Genomic DNA, 12,684 nt, shown 5'->3' on the forward strand with positions numbered 1-12,684 from the left:
TTTTCTTTTTCTTCTCAAAGAACCAGCTTTTAGCTTTATTGTCTTTGCTATTGTTTCCTTCATTTCTTTTTCATTTTTTTTTCTGATCTGATCTTTATGATTTACTTCCTTCTGCTAACTGGGTTTTTTTTTGTTCTCATGTGCTTTTGACTAATGTGTTCTTTCTGCATTTTATCAATCTTTGTAAGTGGCTTTAAATCCTTCTGGATCTGAAAATAGGTTTTGTAATGAAAAACATTTAAGAGATAAGTAAGTAAACAACGTCCAAAAATGAATGCATGAAAGGTTCATGATCAGAAGAAAATTTAAATTACATAACACTCTTATGGGTTTTGACTGTCTGCAATGACTTCTCCATTTTCAGTTTCTCCAGCAAATCCCATAGTCTTCAAAGGGCCCATATTTTGTTGTTCCCCACATTAGCTTCTTCTGTTAGCTGTTTTTTAAAATACTTTATAGTTTGGAATTCCAGGTTCAGATGCTATTTAGAGGTAGGTGACTATCTCAAACTCCTCTTCTCTCTGTTCTTTGTCTAATCTTTATTGCCCTTGGTCTCTCAGATACATGTCCTGACTCAGAAGGAGAGAAACAAGTGGATAATGCATGGTAGGCAGAGGAAGATGATGAAAGCAAGATAGATCTGCAAGATGGGAGAAGGAAGTATTGCCCTTACGTACAGCTGCTTGATCATTGTAAATTTCACCCTTGATAATAGTAGCACCCAGCTCTGGAACACACAGGGGTTTCACACTTTCTCATGAATAAAGTCCCTAATCCTCAGGTAGACATTTGAGACTTTTGAAATATGGCCTATGGATACTTCTTTTTGGTCTCTGCTCTCACTTTCATGCTTTGTCCTCATTGTTCCCTCTGCTGGAAGTGCCCTTCCTCCATTTTGGCCACTCCACTTCTTATCTGTCACTTCAGGCCAAGGGGGCAGAGATTTCCCTAGTTGTTTTCTCTTACATCCCAGTTTTGGAGTTAACATATTCCCCTCAGCATTCCTTCTAAAATATTTTGTCTTTATCTCCAATTTAACACTTAGCATATTTCAGCATGTTTATTTCCAGAATTCTGTGTATTTTGTGTGTGTGTGCATGTCATTTCCTTCCTTATGTCCTTAGAAAGTTGATGGCAGGGGCTGCTCTATATTCATCTTGGTGTTGCTCTGCCTTCACAGAACCCAATGTGATGATTCACACATAGGAGGCATTAAATGATATTTATTAAATGAAAGAGCAAAGAGCGGAATACATGGAAGGAGGGTCAGATGATGCCAGAAAGGAGGGAGCAAGAGAACACCATTACTATCAGCCAAGGGAGTGTGGGTGAGAGTATTATGGTGAGATTAACTGAGGAATTGCAGTTCAGGGGCGAACAAGATGTTGACACTAAGAGAAAGTGGAACTAAGGTATGTGTGAAACTTTGAAGAGACAGCTATTTGGTCACACCCTCTTCTCCTCCTGTTCACTCCTCCTATCAACTTATTCATAAATCAATGGTCATATGCTTTGCTTTATTTGAATTTAATACTTGGGAAATCCATGAGAAATAATGTCTTACTATAATGTAAAGTAGTGCCCTTATCTGTGAGAAGGCTAAGAGGACAAATATATGTCCTGGGAAACCATCACAATAAAGAATTTAGGAGAATGATCTACTGACTGGTCTCTGTAACTTGTTTCTCTTCATTTCCATTACCCCTCCCAGGGTATCTCTAGATTTTTCACCCATTCCTGATTGCAAATACCAATGGTGTTTGTGGGTGAGATGGGGAGAATGCAGCTTCTGAATTCCTTGTTTTATTTGCATACCTACCACCTACTTAATAATATACACTTAGCACACATAATGTCCTTCCATGTGTAAAATCTTCTCTGCCCTCCACCCCCAGGAACAGATGCCTCAAGCATCCACTCAATTTATTTTCCATGGTGCTTATCACACTGAATGGTGAGAGTGTGCTCATCACACATTAGCCTGTATGAAGGTACAGATATTGTTTTAAATCATTAAATCTGACCCAGTATCAGAGTTGTTGAGTGAATATATACAGGCATGAAGGAATGAATAATACAGTAAAATAATCACTTCTCTTTAACTTGCTTGAAATTACTTGGCTTCTCTTACCTTTGGGTTTTTACTTTTTGAGAATTGTCAAGGACTTTGGGATGTTATGACTCTCTTAAGTAACAGGCAAAAATGGAATTTTATGAAGATTTAATGATATAATATCATTGCCGGCTGGTTTTAGCACTCAGGGAATTTAATAGAAAATTTGTAACATTGTCTTTAATTTGTTTAAATATTTATGAACATCGCTTTTGAGAAAACATCTGGGGTTATTCTTTTATAGAATTCATTTTGGTGTAGTTTCAATGGTTTGGTGGTTCAACCTGTTTTAATAAATTCTGCTAGAAGTATCTGTAAATTCTCTGGAATCTGAGTGGGTGTCTTTTTGGATCTCGTTTCTGCTTGTCCCACCTTCCAGGGCCCCAGATTAAATCAATGTGTCTGCCACAAGGATCTTGGGATATTTAGACCAGCAGTCCTCATCAGAGCTCATCATCTTCTGATATGGAATCTAGATAATCTGTGTCAACATATAGGAGAAATCCAGAGAACAAACTGTCTGCCCAACCTGGGTCTGAGAAGAGGCCATTCTGGTCAGTGAAGAAGATCTCCAGCCAGACTTCATCTTCTGGCTGCAGATAGATGACTGTGGACCCCGAAGCCACGTCATGGTTTCCTGTGTTGGCATCAAAGGTCTTTATCCGGTACTGCCCATTGTGTACCAGCCCAATTGCCAGATGCTTATTTGCCAATGTGATATCATAAGAAAAGTAATAGATCCCTGGGAAAGCACAGATGAACTTCCCTGTTGCAGGGTTGTAGTGTTCTCCCTCATTGAAGAGGACCTTGTTAAATATAATTGGTAACCTTTCTTCTGGGTAGCTGGTTGTGATGCCAACAGAAAAGGCAGATTTGAGCACGATGCTTCCACATCTACAAACACCAGGCAGCCCTGGGTCCCCTTTCTCTCCTCTGTCTCCCTTTGGTCCAGGAGGCCCAACAGGACCTACTTCTCCTTTCTCTCCCTCAGGTCCCATGGGTCCTTTCTTCCCAGTCTCTCCTTGGTCCCCTTTCTCTCCAGCAAGGCCCAGTGGTCCAGTCTTACCTCTCAAACCTTCAAAAAGAGTTTATAGTTTAATTAACAGTTTCTGTAAATATAGAGTCACAAACAACATGCCCACATACCTTAAATTTTTTTTCTCAGTCAACTTTCAACAGTATACTACTACATAATTAATATTTAAATAAATCACTGATGCACTAAAATGGAAATAGAAAAATTTCATCAAAATGTCAAGAAAATTTTCCTGAATATGTAAGAAATCATTTAAAACCTGATTAATTTAAAATAAGTGACCATCATTTTGATGACAGATTACCTGCTGCTAAATTAGACACGTATAGATACTTATCTCTATAGGAGGAATTCAAGGAGCATGATATTATTCCCCAGAGTGAGGTCATGGGGGCAGACAGAACATGATGAATCCTTAGAGGCTACTTAGTCTTATGCACCATTCTATTTCTATCAGGATTATTAATATTGGGTTGGCCAAAAAGTTTTGTTTAGGTTTGGAAAAAAACCGAAAGAATTTTTTGGCCAACCCAATAAAAAGTTAATCAAAGTGAGATTAGCTCATATTTATTGAACATTTACAATGTATCAGTGTCAGTGCTTTAGGTGCATGCATTATCTTCTTTAAATCCTGCACAACTTTATGAACTAAGAATTATTATTACTTCCACTGTAGATGAGAAAACTGAGCCATGGAGAAATTAGTTTGCTCAAGGAAACAGAGCTAGGGAGTGATGGAGCTGTGATCTGAACTCATACCTGCCTGACTCTGGCATCTGAACATCTGGGGCAGTGGCCAGAGTGTCATTTGTAAAGTGCACCACAGTAAGGGCTCTTCAATATGTCAGGATAACCAAACAACAGTGACTGCCACCACTGTGCAGGAGTTCTTTTTTGGAGGAGAAAACTGAATCCCAGAGCAGTGAAGAAACTTGCTTCAGTAGCAAGCCAAGGACTGGAATCCAAGTCTTAGCCTAGAGATGTTTCCCCTTCATCAAAATGCCTCTTACTTTTGGGGCTGAAATAAAAATCATTTAATTCTTTTTGGCTCTGCAGCTAAACGGTTGTATTATTTTAGGCAAGTCCTTTACTTTCTCTTGGTCTCCATATTTGTAGAAAATACATAAGGGCTGTGAAAGGATTTCAACAAATTCAAAATCATCATACTGGAATATTTTCTGTTTGTTCAGGTATTTATATCTACAGGTCAACCATAAGCTATATGTAGAGAAATTGTGATCATGGGTTGAAAGTGATAAGCAAAATCTATTTAATTTTTAAACCTTATATGTAATAACAGTGACTTAAAAGCATAAAAAATGTCATTCAATTTTATGGCCAAATCCATTCCATAAATATTTTCTTGAAAAGTATCCAAATGACTGGTAATTTGTAATGCACTTTTGTAGTCAGAGAAAGCCTATTGTTGTTATAGTGTGTACTTTTACTCTTAACTATGTATTTGTTCTCAGGAACTTTTATTAAGCTAAAACTTTTATCTTGATAGTGCTTTGATATCATTTATTTGAATGTTACACATACATCAATGTATGAGTTTGATCATTTTTCAGTTATTTGGCAAATTTAGCAATGAAGTGTTCTGGATAATACAAGTTTCAGGAGAATTAAAGCTTTACCCTTAAAACATCAAGTATTTTGTTTCAATAATTTTAGAAAGAGGTTGTGTAATAATTTATGGTGCATATAAAATGCTAATAATGAATGTAACCCTTTCTTGGTGACTAGGATTAGCGTTGTTACTGGTCATAGGACCATCCTCCAGCTCTAGATGACTTTTGTTATTAAGTCGAAATTCCACTAGCCCCAGCCAGAACAAACTGGTATTTATTTCTGGAAATAAGGCCATAATAGTCTAATCTTTCAATGTTTGTTTCTTTTTGGTAGAAATGAAATATGAATACTATTTTACTGTTAAATTAACATTCAAATCAAGGACCACATAGGACTACTATACATTGTTATTTTATTTTCAATAGGAGCTAACTTTTGCTGTCTTCATCAGTGACTGATGCATCAATAAAAAAAACATTTTGGCATCAGTAACAATTTCTGCCATTAAATTTCATTATGTAATGAAACTTCTTTGCCTCTATAACTTTGGGCAAGTCACTTATTGTCTTAGTTTCAAATGCCCCATTTGTACTTTGAAGAAATTGGATCTAAGTTCACTCTAAAGCCATTGGGAAAATAGTAAACAGTGACTCAGCAGACTTGACAAGCCCTAATTCAGCCATGGATTAGTTAGGTGACTGTGAAGAAGGGGCTTTACTTCTCTGACTTTAGTTTCCCAGTCCTTGAAATGAAGGTGTTGGACTAGATTGCTTGAGGTTTCATCCTCTTGAAAATTCTTTGAGACCAAACCGTAAATACTAAGATACAATTTTACAATGCTAGCCGTGAAAAGATCTTCATAATCTCAACACTTGGATCTCTATAGCTATTTAATATTTTGAACTGCTGAGAGTTAGATAATCAGGGACTAGTGGTAATAATTTACAGTAATTCTTTCTGTTTGCATGAAGGATTTACCCTTGTGATAAAAGCCAATTAATGAAGAATGGAATGAAGGGATAAATCATTCCCCCTCCCTATTCAGTCAAACATATGCTGGGTAGAGAGGAGAATTATGGAGTGTTAGTCTATGCTTAGATATTGAAGCTTAGAGAGAAAGAATTTCTTCTTAGTTCTCCACAAAACAAGATTACTAAGATTTTTTTCTTCAGTGCCATTTCTTTTTTCCATCCATCCATCCATCCATCCATCATATATGTATGTGTGCATGCATACATTTATTTAAACCATCTAATACTGATTGGTCATCCACTACATGCCAGGCACTGTTCCAAGGGCTGAATGCCATTGACATGAATGACACCTGTCCTACCCTCAAGTTAGCTGTTATGACATATCATGTTGTGATCTGCAAATATGGGCCAGAGTTAAGTTCATGAATATCCAAAGCCATATAATGAAGTAGAATAATCTGTTCATGAGGTGGTTCTAGTGTTATTTGAAGATATTTATATGGATGTGCATTCGTATTAAATTAAATTTTAAAAATATACTACCACAATAATTGCTATAGACCCGTAAGGGAGACAGATATTTTTACAGAAAATTGATAATTCAGTATAATATACTCTGTATTTGTAATTTAGAGTAGGGAAGTTGGAGAAGACATATATTTGACCTTGCCAGGGGGTTGAGATGGATGTGGTGGAGATGAATGAGAAGACATATATGGTATTAAAGGGGAAACAGGAAGCAGAAGCTTCCAGCCAAGTTGTGTCCAGTTCCAGCCACATTAAAAGCTAATTCTCAAGCCACAGGACTCTGTTCTTATTGTTTGTAAATGAGGTGTGCTTCTCTTCATTGACCACAAAGGCATTCTTACCTTTCTTAGCTGTCCTATATCCTTACTTATGTATATGTATCAATATATATTGGATTTAAATAACTAAGGTTGGGAAAGTCTTTTTTACTTTTGAATCTCAATTTCATCATTTGTAACATTATTATTATTGATTATAATTTTAGCTAATAAGCTTATGGCTGAAATTAAGTACTAAATGTAAAATTGTTGACACACAGTAAGTTCTTAATTAATGGTGATTATGTTGATGATGATGATGATAGTGACATATTGTAATCATGTGTTTCCATATTGGCCTCCCCCACCCCAATGTTTGCTTATCAAGGCAGGGACAATGTCTTGTTCATATTTGCATTCCCTAGAACAGTGTTCTCAACTGGAGGCACTTAAACACTGCCCACCAAGGGAAAGTTGGCAATGCCATGAGACATTTTGGTTGTCACAATTGGTGGGGGATGTCACTGACATCAAATGGGATGCTGCTAAATGTCATTCAATGCACCAGATAGCCATCCCACAGTTAATAATTATATGTACCCAAATATCATGAGTGTGGAGGTTGAGAAACACTGGTTTAGAACAATACTGGAGAGCAAGAGGTGCACACAAAAAAATTTGTTGAATGAAAAAATGCATGAATGGATGGATGAATGAATGGATTGATGAATATGGGGGATAGCTGATCTCATATATGGTTAAAATTGTAGCAATTACGAACATTCAATGTGCTCTGAATACATATCCATATACATATCTTTAAATAACACTAGAACTACCTCATGAAATAGATAGCTCATTTTTAGTTTATTATATGGCTTTCGATATTCACAAACTTAGCTAAGACTAATATTTGCAGATCACAGTGTAATAAATAATAACAGCAAACATTTACGGAATGCTTACTACATGGCACTTATTCTATTGAGTACTTTACATGTATTATCTTCCTTAATCTTCACAATGACACTTACTACCCCCAACTTATACATAAGGAAACTGAGGCTCAAAGAGGTTTTTTTCTCAAGGATGCTAAGTTAGTAATTGAAGATGTCATGTCTTTCTGACTCCAGTGAATATTTCTGTGACTCCTACATTATTTCTTCTAGACACAATAAACTAAAAGGGCCAGTAATATCTAACTATGATCCTGCTGTCATTATAGGATTTCAAATGTATTCATGATCATGATACTGCAGTAAGAGTGTTCATATGTGCTACCAAATAGAGCCTTTGAAAGATGAAATGTAAGCTCCAAATGAAAAGTTCTTTATCTGATGTTGAAAATTTACCTAGATACTTTATCTAGTGTTGATTAAGGGTCATAGATTCAGTAGCTTCTTATTTGCCAAATATTTTCTGCATGATAAATTCAGCAATGAATTGGTATCTAATCTTCTGAATATATATTATGATATTGTTTCATATAATACCAGTAAATCATGTGCAGTGACTAAATAGAGATGTATTTCTTAGATCTACTGATTTTTTCTTCCTGTCTTTTGTTCCATATTTTACACTCAGAAACTTGTTTTCAAAGATTGATTCCATCCAAATCTTCCTCTTTTAGGGTTAACACAGCCTTACTAGAATTTCAGTTCGGTTTACTTTGAAGGATTGCAGAAACTGGCAAGCTTTATGGGCCAACTTATTTGTGGGGAAAAAAGTGAAAATTACTGAAAGAGTAGGACACAATTGTGTGGCTGTAAAGAGCAATAAGACATCTATACTTCAGCTGCTACAGGACAGGTAGGAGAGTGTTGAACTAGGAAAGGTAGGCTATACAGTATTATTGTCATTTCCTTTGTGACAAGTAAGCCTTTTGTGTCTTTGTTAAGGATCTGAGTGCAGAGCAGGATGGCCCCTGTGCTTTTGGCTCCTAGTTCCTTCCTCGCATTCATCTCTCCATCTCCTCCCCATCCATCTGTATGTCTATCCATCCATGCTCTCTCGCATGCAGCCATTGCCCGCTGGCTGTACCAGCCCAGAGGTCACGGACATCAGATATTCCAGATGATTCAGGCTCTGCCAGTCACTAGACATGCACTTCCATCTTCAGTAATTCATTTAAATCATGCTACTGCTCTGTGTTCTCATGTATAAAACGTGATCACGTCCCCTTGAAAGAGTTGTCATACAATGCAATGAGAATGCAGGTAGAGGGTTTAAAGCAGTATCTGAAGCATAGTGAGGACTCAGTAAATTGTTACGATTAATGAAGGTGAAGTTGAGAAGGGATTTAAAGGGCAATTCTCATTAGAAAAAGCAACAAAACAAGGGAGTGATTTTCAGGTGGGGGTGAGAGAGGGGTATTTTTTATGGAAATTCATTCATTACCTGCAGCCCCCTTTTCACCTTTCTCTCCTTTCCTGCCGTCTCTACCATCTCGTCCTGGAAGGCCGATCCGACCATGGGGCCCAGGCGAACCATTTGCTCCAGGGGGGCCTGGAGGTCCAGGTAGGCCAGGAATGCTACAGATATATCTTGGGGAGTAGCTGTCTCCTTTGAACTGATTACCCCGAGGTTGTCCACTCGCACAAATGGCAAAACTTGTAACATAGAGCAAGACAAACATCTTTGGCTCTGGAAAAGAAACACATGGACATAAATGCACCCTCTTAGGTGGGGTTTTTGGCATAACTGAACATGCGAATGGTCATTTGCAAAAATTCACCCCAGGGCTCACCTCTCCATGTGTGTCTAAATACCCTGTTTGCCTTCAAAATTCCATTGAAAATTATTAGCACTTTATTGATAGAGAGTTCTCAGTGCCCCACACAAGGGTTGGTGGAGATGAAGTCGATGAAGATTTTTAAAATTCCAGAATAAATCACTTGGTTGCATTTTCTTTTCAGCAGGAATCAATGGTGGACTTTGAAAAACAATGTTTTGTTTTTGCAAAAGTACACATTTTTAAAAAGAAAATTAGAGATGCAAATGAATAAGATAAACATTAAAGTTATTCTCACCACTCACAGATAATTACTCTTTACATTTTGATGTATTTATCCTTCTGGTGTTTTCTTTCTAGACTATGAAGAAAAGTGATGTTATGACATTCCTGCGAGACTTTAACTTTTTTTCACTTAACAATATGTCGTGAGCATCTTCCCATGTCAAAAATTATTCATAACATTAAAAAAATTGTTGCATTTGCCTCTACTATCCTTCATGTACAGCATTCCCCATTATAGACATTTGCTTCCAGTTTTCTGCTAGTATAAACACCGTGCTAGATAGACATCTTTATATCTAATCTTTGCATGCTTCCACAGTCATTTTCTTAGAATTTATAGGCTTTTTTTTTTTTTTTTTTTTTTTTTTGTGGTACGCGGACCTCTCACTGCTGTGGCCTCTTCCGCTGCGGAGCACAGGCTCCGGACGCGCAGGCTCAGCGGCCATGGCTCACGGACCCAGCCGCTCCGCGGCACGCGGGATCCTCCCGGACCGGGGCACGAACCCGCGTCCCCTGCACCGGCAGGCGGACTCTCAACCACTGCGCCACCAGGGAAGCCCAATTTATAGGCTTTTTAAAGGAAGAGAAAGGAAGTGACATTTTCAGGAAAATCATGTTTTTCATTTGATAATCATGTGTAATGCCAATTAGTGTTAATTGGAGTACTGTGTATGTCCTGAGTGGAGGTGTCTCAAACTTTAACTTAAAATCTGCAGGATATAATGCCATACTGTCCCATTAAGCTGTTAGCACTGAGGCTCAATTAAAGAGCTGAGTGAAATTAAATCACACATGTTGCCACATGGTCCGAGTGAAGCAGGCAAAAGATCTCTTCAGCTCTGATCTATTGGGATTTGGTTTTTCCCTCCACAAAGCCTGGCCACTGAGGATGACGGATCATTTATTAGCATCACATTTGGCATATAGGCTGAGGGGTGTGTAGTATAGGCTTGGGACACTTGATTTTCTAGGCTAATGTCTTAGAGCTATTAGCATCTTGGGTGGGAGTATACGTGTGACTCTGGGGTGGTATAAATGAGCAGTTTTTGCACTGTTGGACCTATGCTTTAATAAGAAATCTGTGGAAACAACCTAAAAGTCTATTGACAGATGAATGGATAAAGAATATGTGGTATATATATATATATATATATATATATATATATGCATACACACACAAACATACACAGTGGAATATTAGCCATAAAAAAGAATGAAATAATGCCATTTTCAGCAACATGGGTGGACCTAGAGATTATCATACTATGCAAAGTAAGTCAGAAAGAGAAAAATATGATACCATATCAAATAGCATATGATATCACTTATATGTGGAATCTAAAATATGATACAAATCAACATATCTACAGAACGAAAACAGACTCACAGATATAGAGGACAGACTTGTGACTGCCAAGGGAGAGGGTATAGGGGAGGGAAGGATTGGGAGTTTGGGATTAACAGAGGTAAACTATTATGTATAGGATGGATAAATAACAAGGTCCTACTGTATAGCACAGGGAACTATACTCAGTATCCTTTGACAAACCATTATGGAAAAGAATGTGAAGAAGAATATATATATGTCACTTTGCTGTACAGAAGACATTAACACAACATTGTAAATCAACTATACGTCAATAAAATTAAAAAAAGAAATCTGTACAATGCTTGATGTATATGCCTGGTGTATACTTGCCAAAAGGAAATAATCATAACATGTGGGAAAAGCAATTGGATAGAGTTTCTTTTTTTTTTTGACAGCCACATCAGAAAATTAACCAGCACACTGTACCACTTTTAGAGCACCCATGAGGAAATTGCAACATCTTGGAATTAGATCAAGAAACTTGCCAGAGCATAGGAATGACAAACTGAGGAAAACGTAGTGTGCACATGTAGTTCAAAATTAGTCTGATTCCTAGAAATCTAATTAGAGAAATACTGAAGCAACTTATCCAAATATAGGCTCTGTACCCTTGACCAAACCTCCATGTTACCAGTGCCCTTAACCCCCACCAAAAAAAATCAAAGAGAACATTTTTCTATGCCCTGTCTGCTTATAGAACACAAACTCAAAATTATTTATCTTATTACTCATCTGGGATTAAGGCACATTCTGAAAAGCCCAGCAGATCTGATAAACATACCAGCCCTCCCAAAGGTGCCTCAGATGAAAGAAAATGGAAAGAATCTTTTATTCAAACCCTTGTCAGTTAAAACAAGACAGGATGATTAAATTGCTAGATGTTCCACCTTGCAAAAAACTGATTAGAGGAAGCTTTGAGAAGGGATTTAAAAGAGGAGAACAGATACTTATAAGGATGCTTTTAACCAGACATGGAATGTGATGGTGTAGCTGAAGCCAGGAGCTGGTCCTAAGAGGGACTTGAAACGATCTAGTGAGAAGGTGCTTTGGGCAGTGGCATCTCAGACACTGGTGGAGATGCTGAGAACACATATGCCAATAGTTGGGGATCAGTCTATGAAGGAGCGTGTGGTCAGAGTTGAGGTTATGATGGATAGAGGATGCAAAAATTTTAAAGATGTGCTTGGAAGAAGGATGTTAATATTTCCAAGAGCCAGGCAAAGGTACTCAAAGAAAGAATGAATTAAAACAACTGAAACAAAGATATTCATTGAACAAATGGTTTGCAATTCTTTGACAAATGCACTAGAATATTGTCTGCACAGTAGTTTAAATGCTGAAAGCATTCCCAGTTAGAATACTTTGAAAGGCACTCAGAATGGTTATCCATTAATAATCCTCATCAGAATTGAGGAACGAGGTGTTGTGGCACCTGACCCGTGATGATGACATGATGGTGAGTGGCTTGGGTCGAGGCTTGGGACTCAAATCGTCAGGATGACAAAGGGGTGTGGGTTATAATGGAAAACTACAGTGGCATTATCTTGTAATGGTTCTTCATTTCATTTAAAAGTCAAAAGCCTCATGGTACATGGTCTACAAGGCCCTACTTGATTGGTTGCCCACCTTTCTTACCTCCCTGACTTCATCTTCTTCTACTCTCTTCCCACTTCCTCATCATCTGTCACACTGGATTCCTTGATGTTTCTCGAAGATGCCAGATACGCTCTGCTAGGGCTTTCACACTGTCTCTTTCCTCTGTCTGGAACTCTCTTCTCTAAGATGGCTACATGTCTCCCTCCCTCATCTGCTTCTGCCT

General features: G+C 37.7%; 1 protein-coding gene across 4 annotated transcripts in view; it reads right to left on the reverse strand.

Annotated features, from left to right (window-relative positions):
• Positions 1–1,203: 1,203 nt before the first annotated feature.
• The window catches only part of C1QTNF7 (C1q and TNF related 7), a 137,464-nt gene continuing 125,983 nt past the window's right edge, over positions 1,204–12,684 (reverse strand). For all 4 annotated transcript variants that reach the window (XM_059067246.2, XM_067036374.1, XM_067036373.1 and 1 more), the window contains 2 exons: positions 8,878–9,123; positions 1,204–3,188 (listed from right to left, as the gene is read on the reverse strand). In XM_059067246.2, coding sequence (XP_058923229.1) covers positions 2,557–3,188; positions 8,878–9,123 — 878 coding nt within the window. In that variant the 3' untranslated portion in view covers positions 1,204–2,556. The remainder of the gene's footprint in view (positions 3,189–8,877; positions 9,124–12,684) is intronic.

Source organism: Kogia breviceps, chromosome 6 (assembly GCF_026419965.1).
Source record: "Kogia breviceps isolate mKogBre1 chromosome 6, mKogBre1 haplotype 1, whole genome shotgun sequence".
Taxonomy (NCBI): domain Eukaryota; kingdom Metazoa; phylum Chordata; class Mammalia; order Artiodactyla; family Physeteridae; genus Kogia; species Kogia breviceps.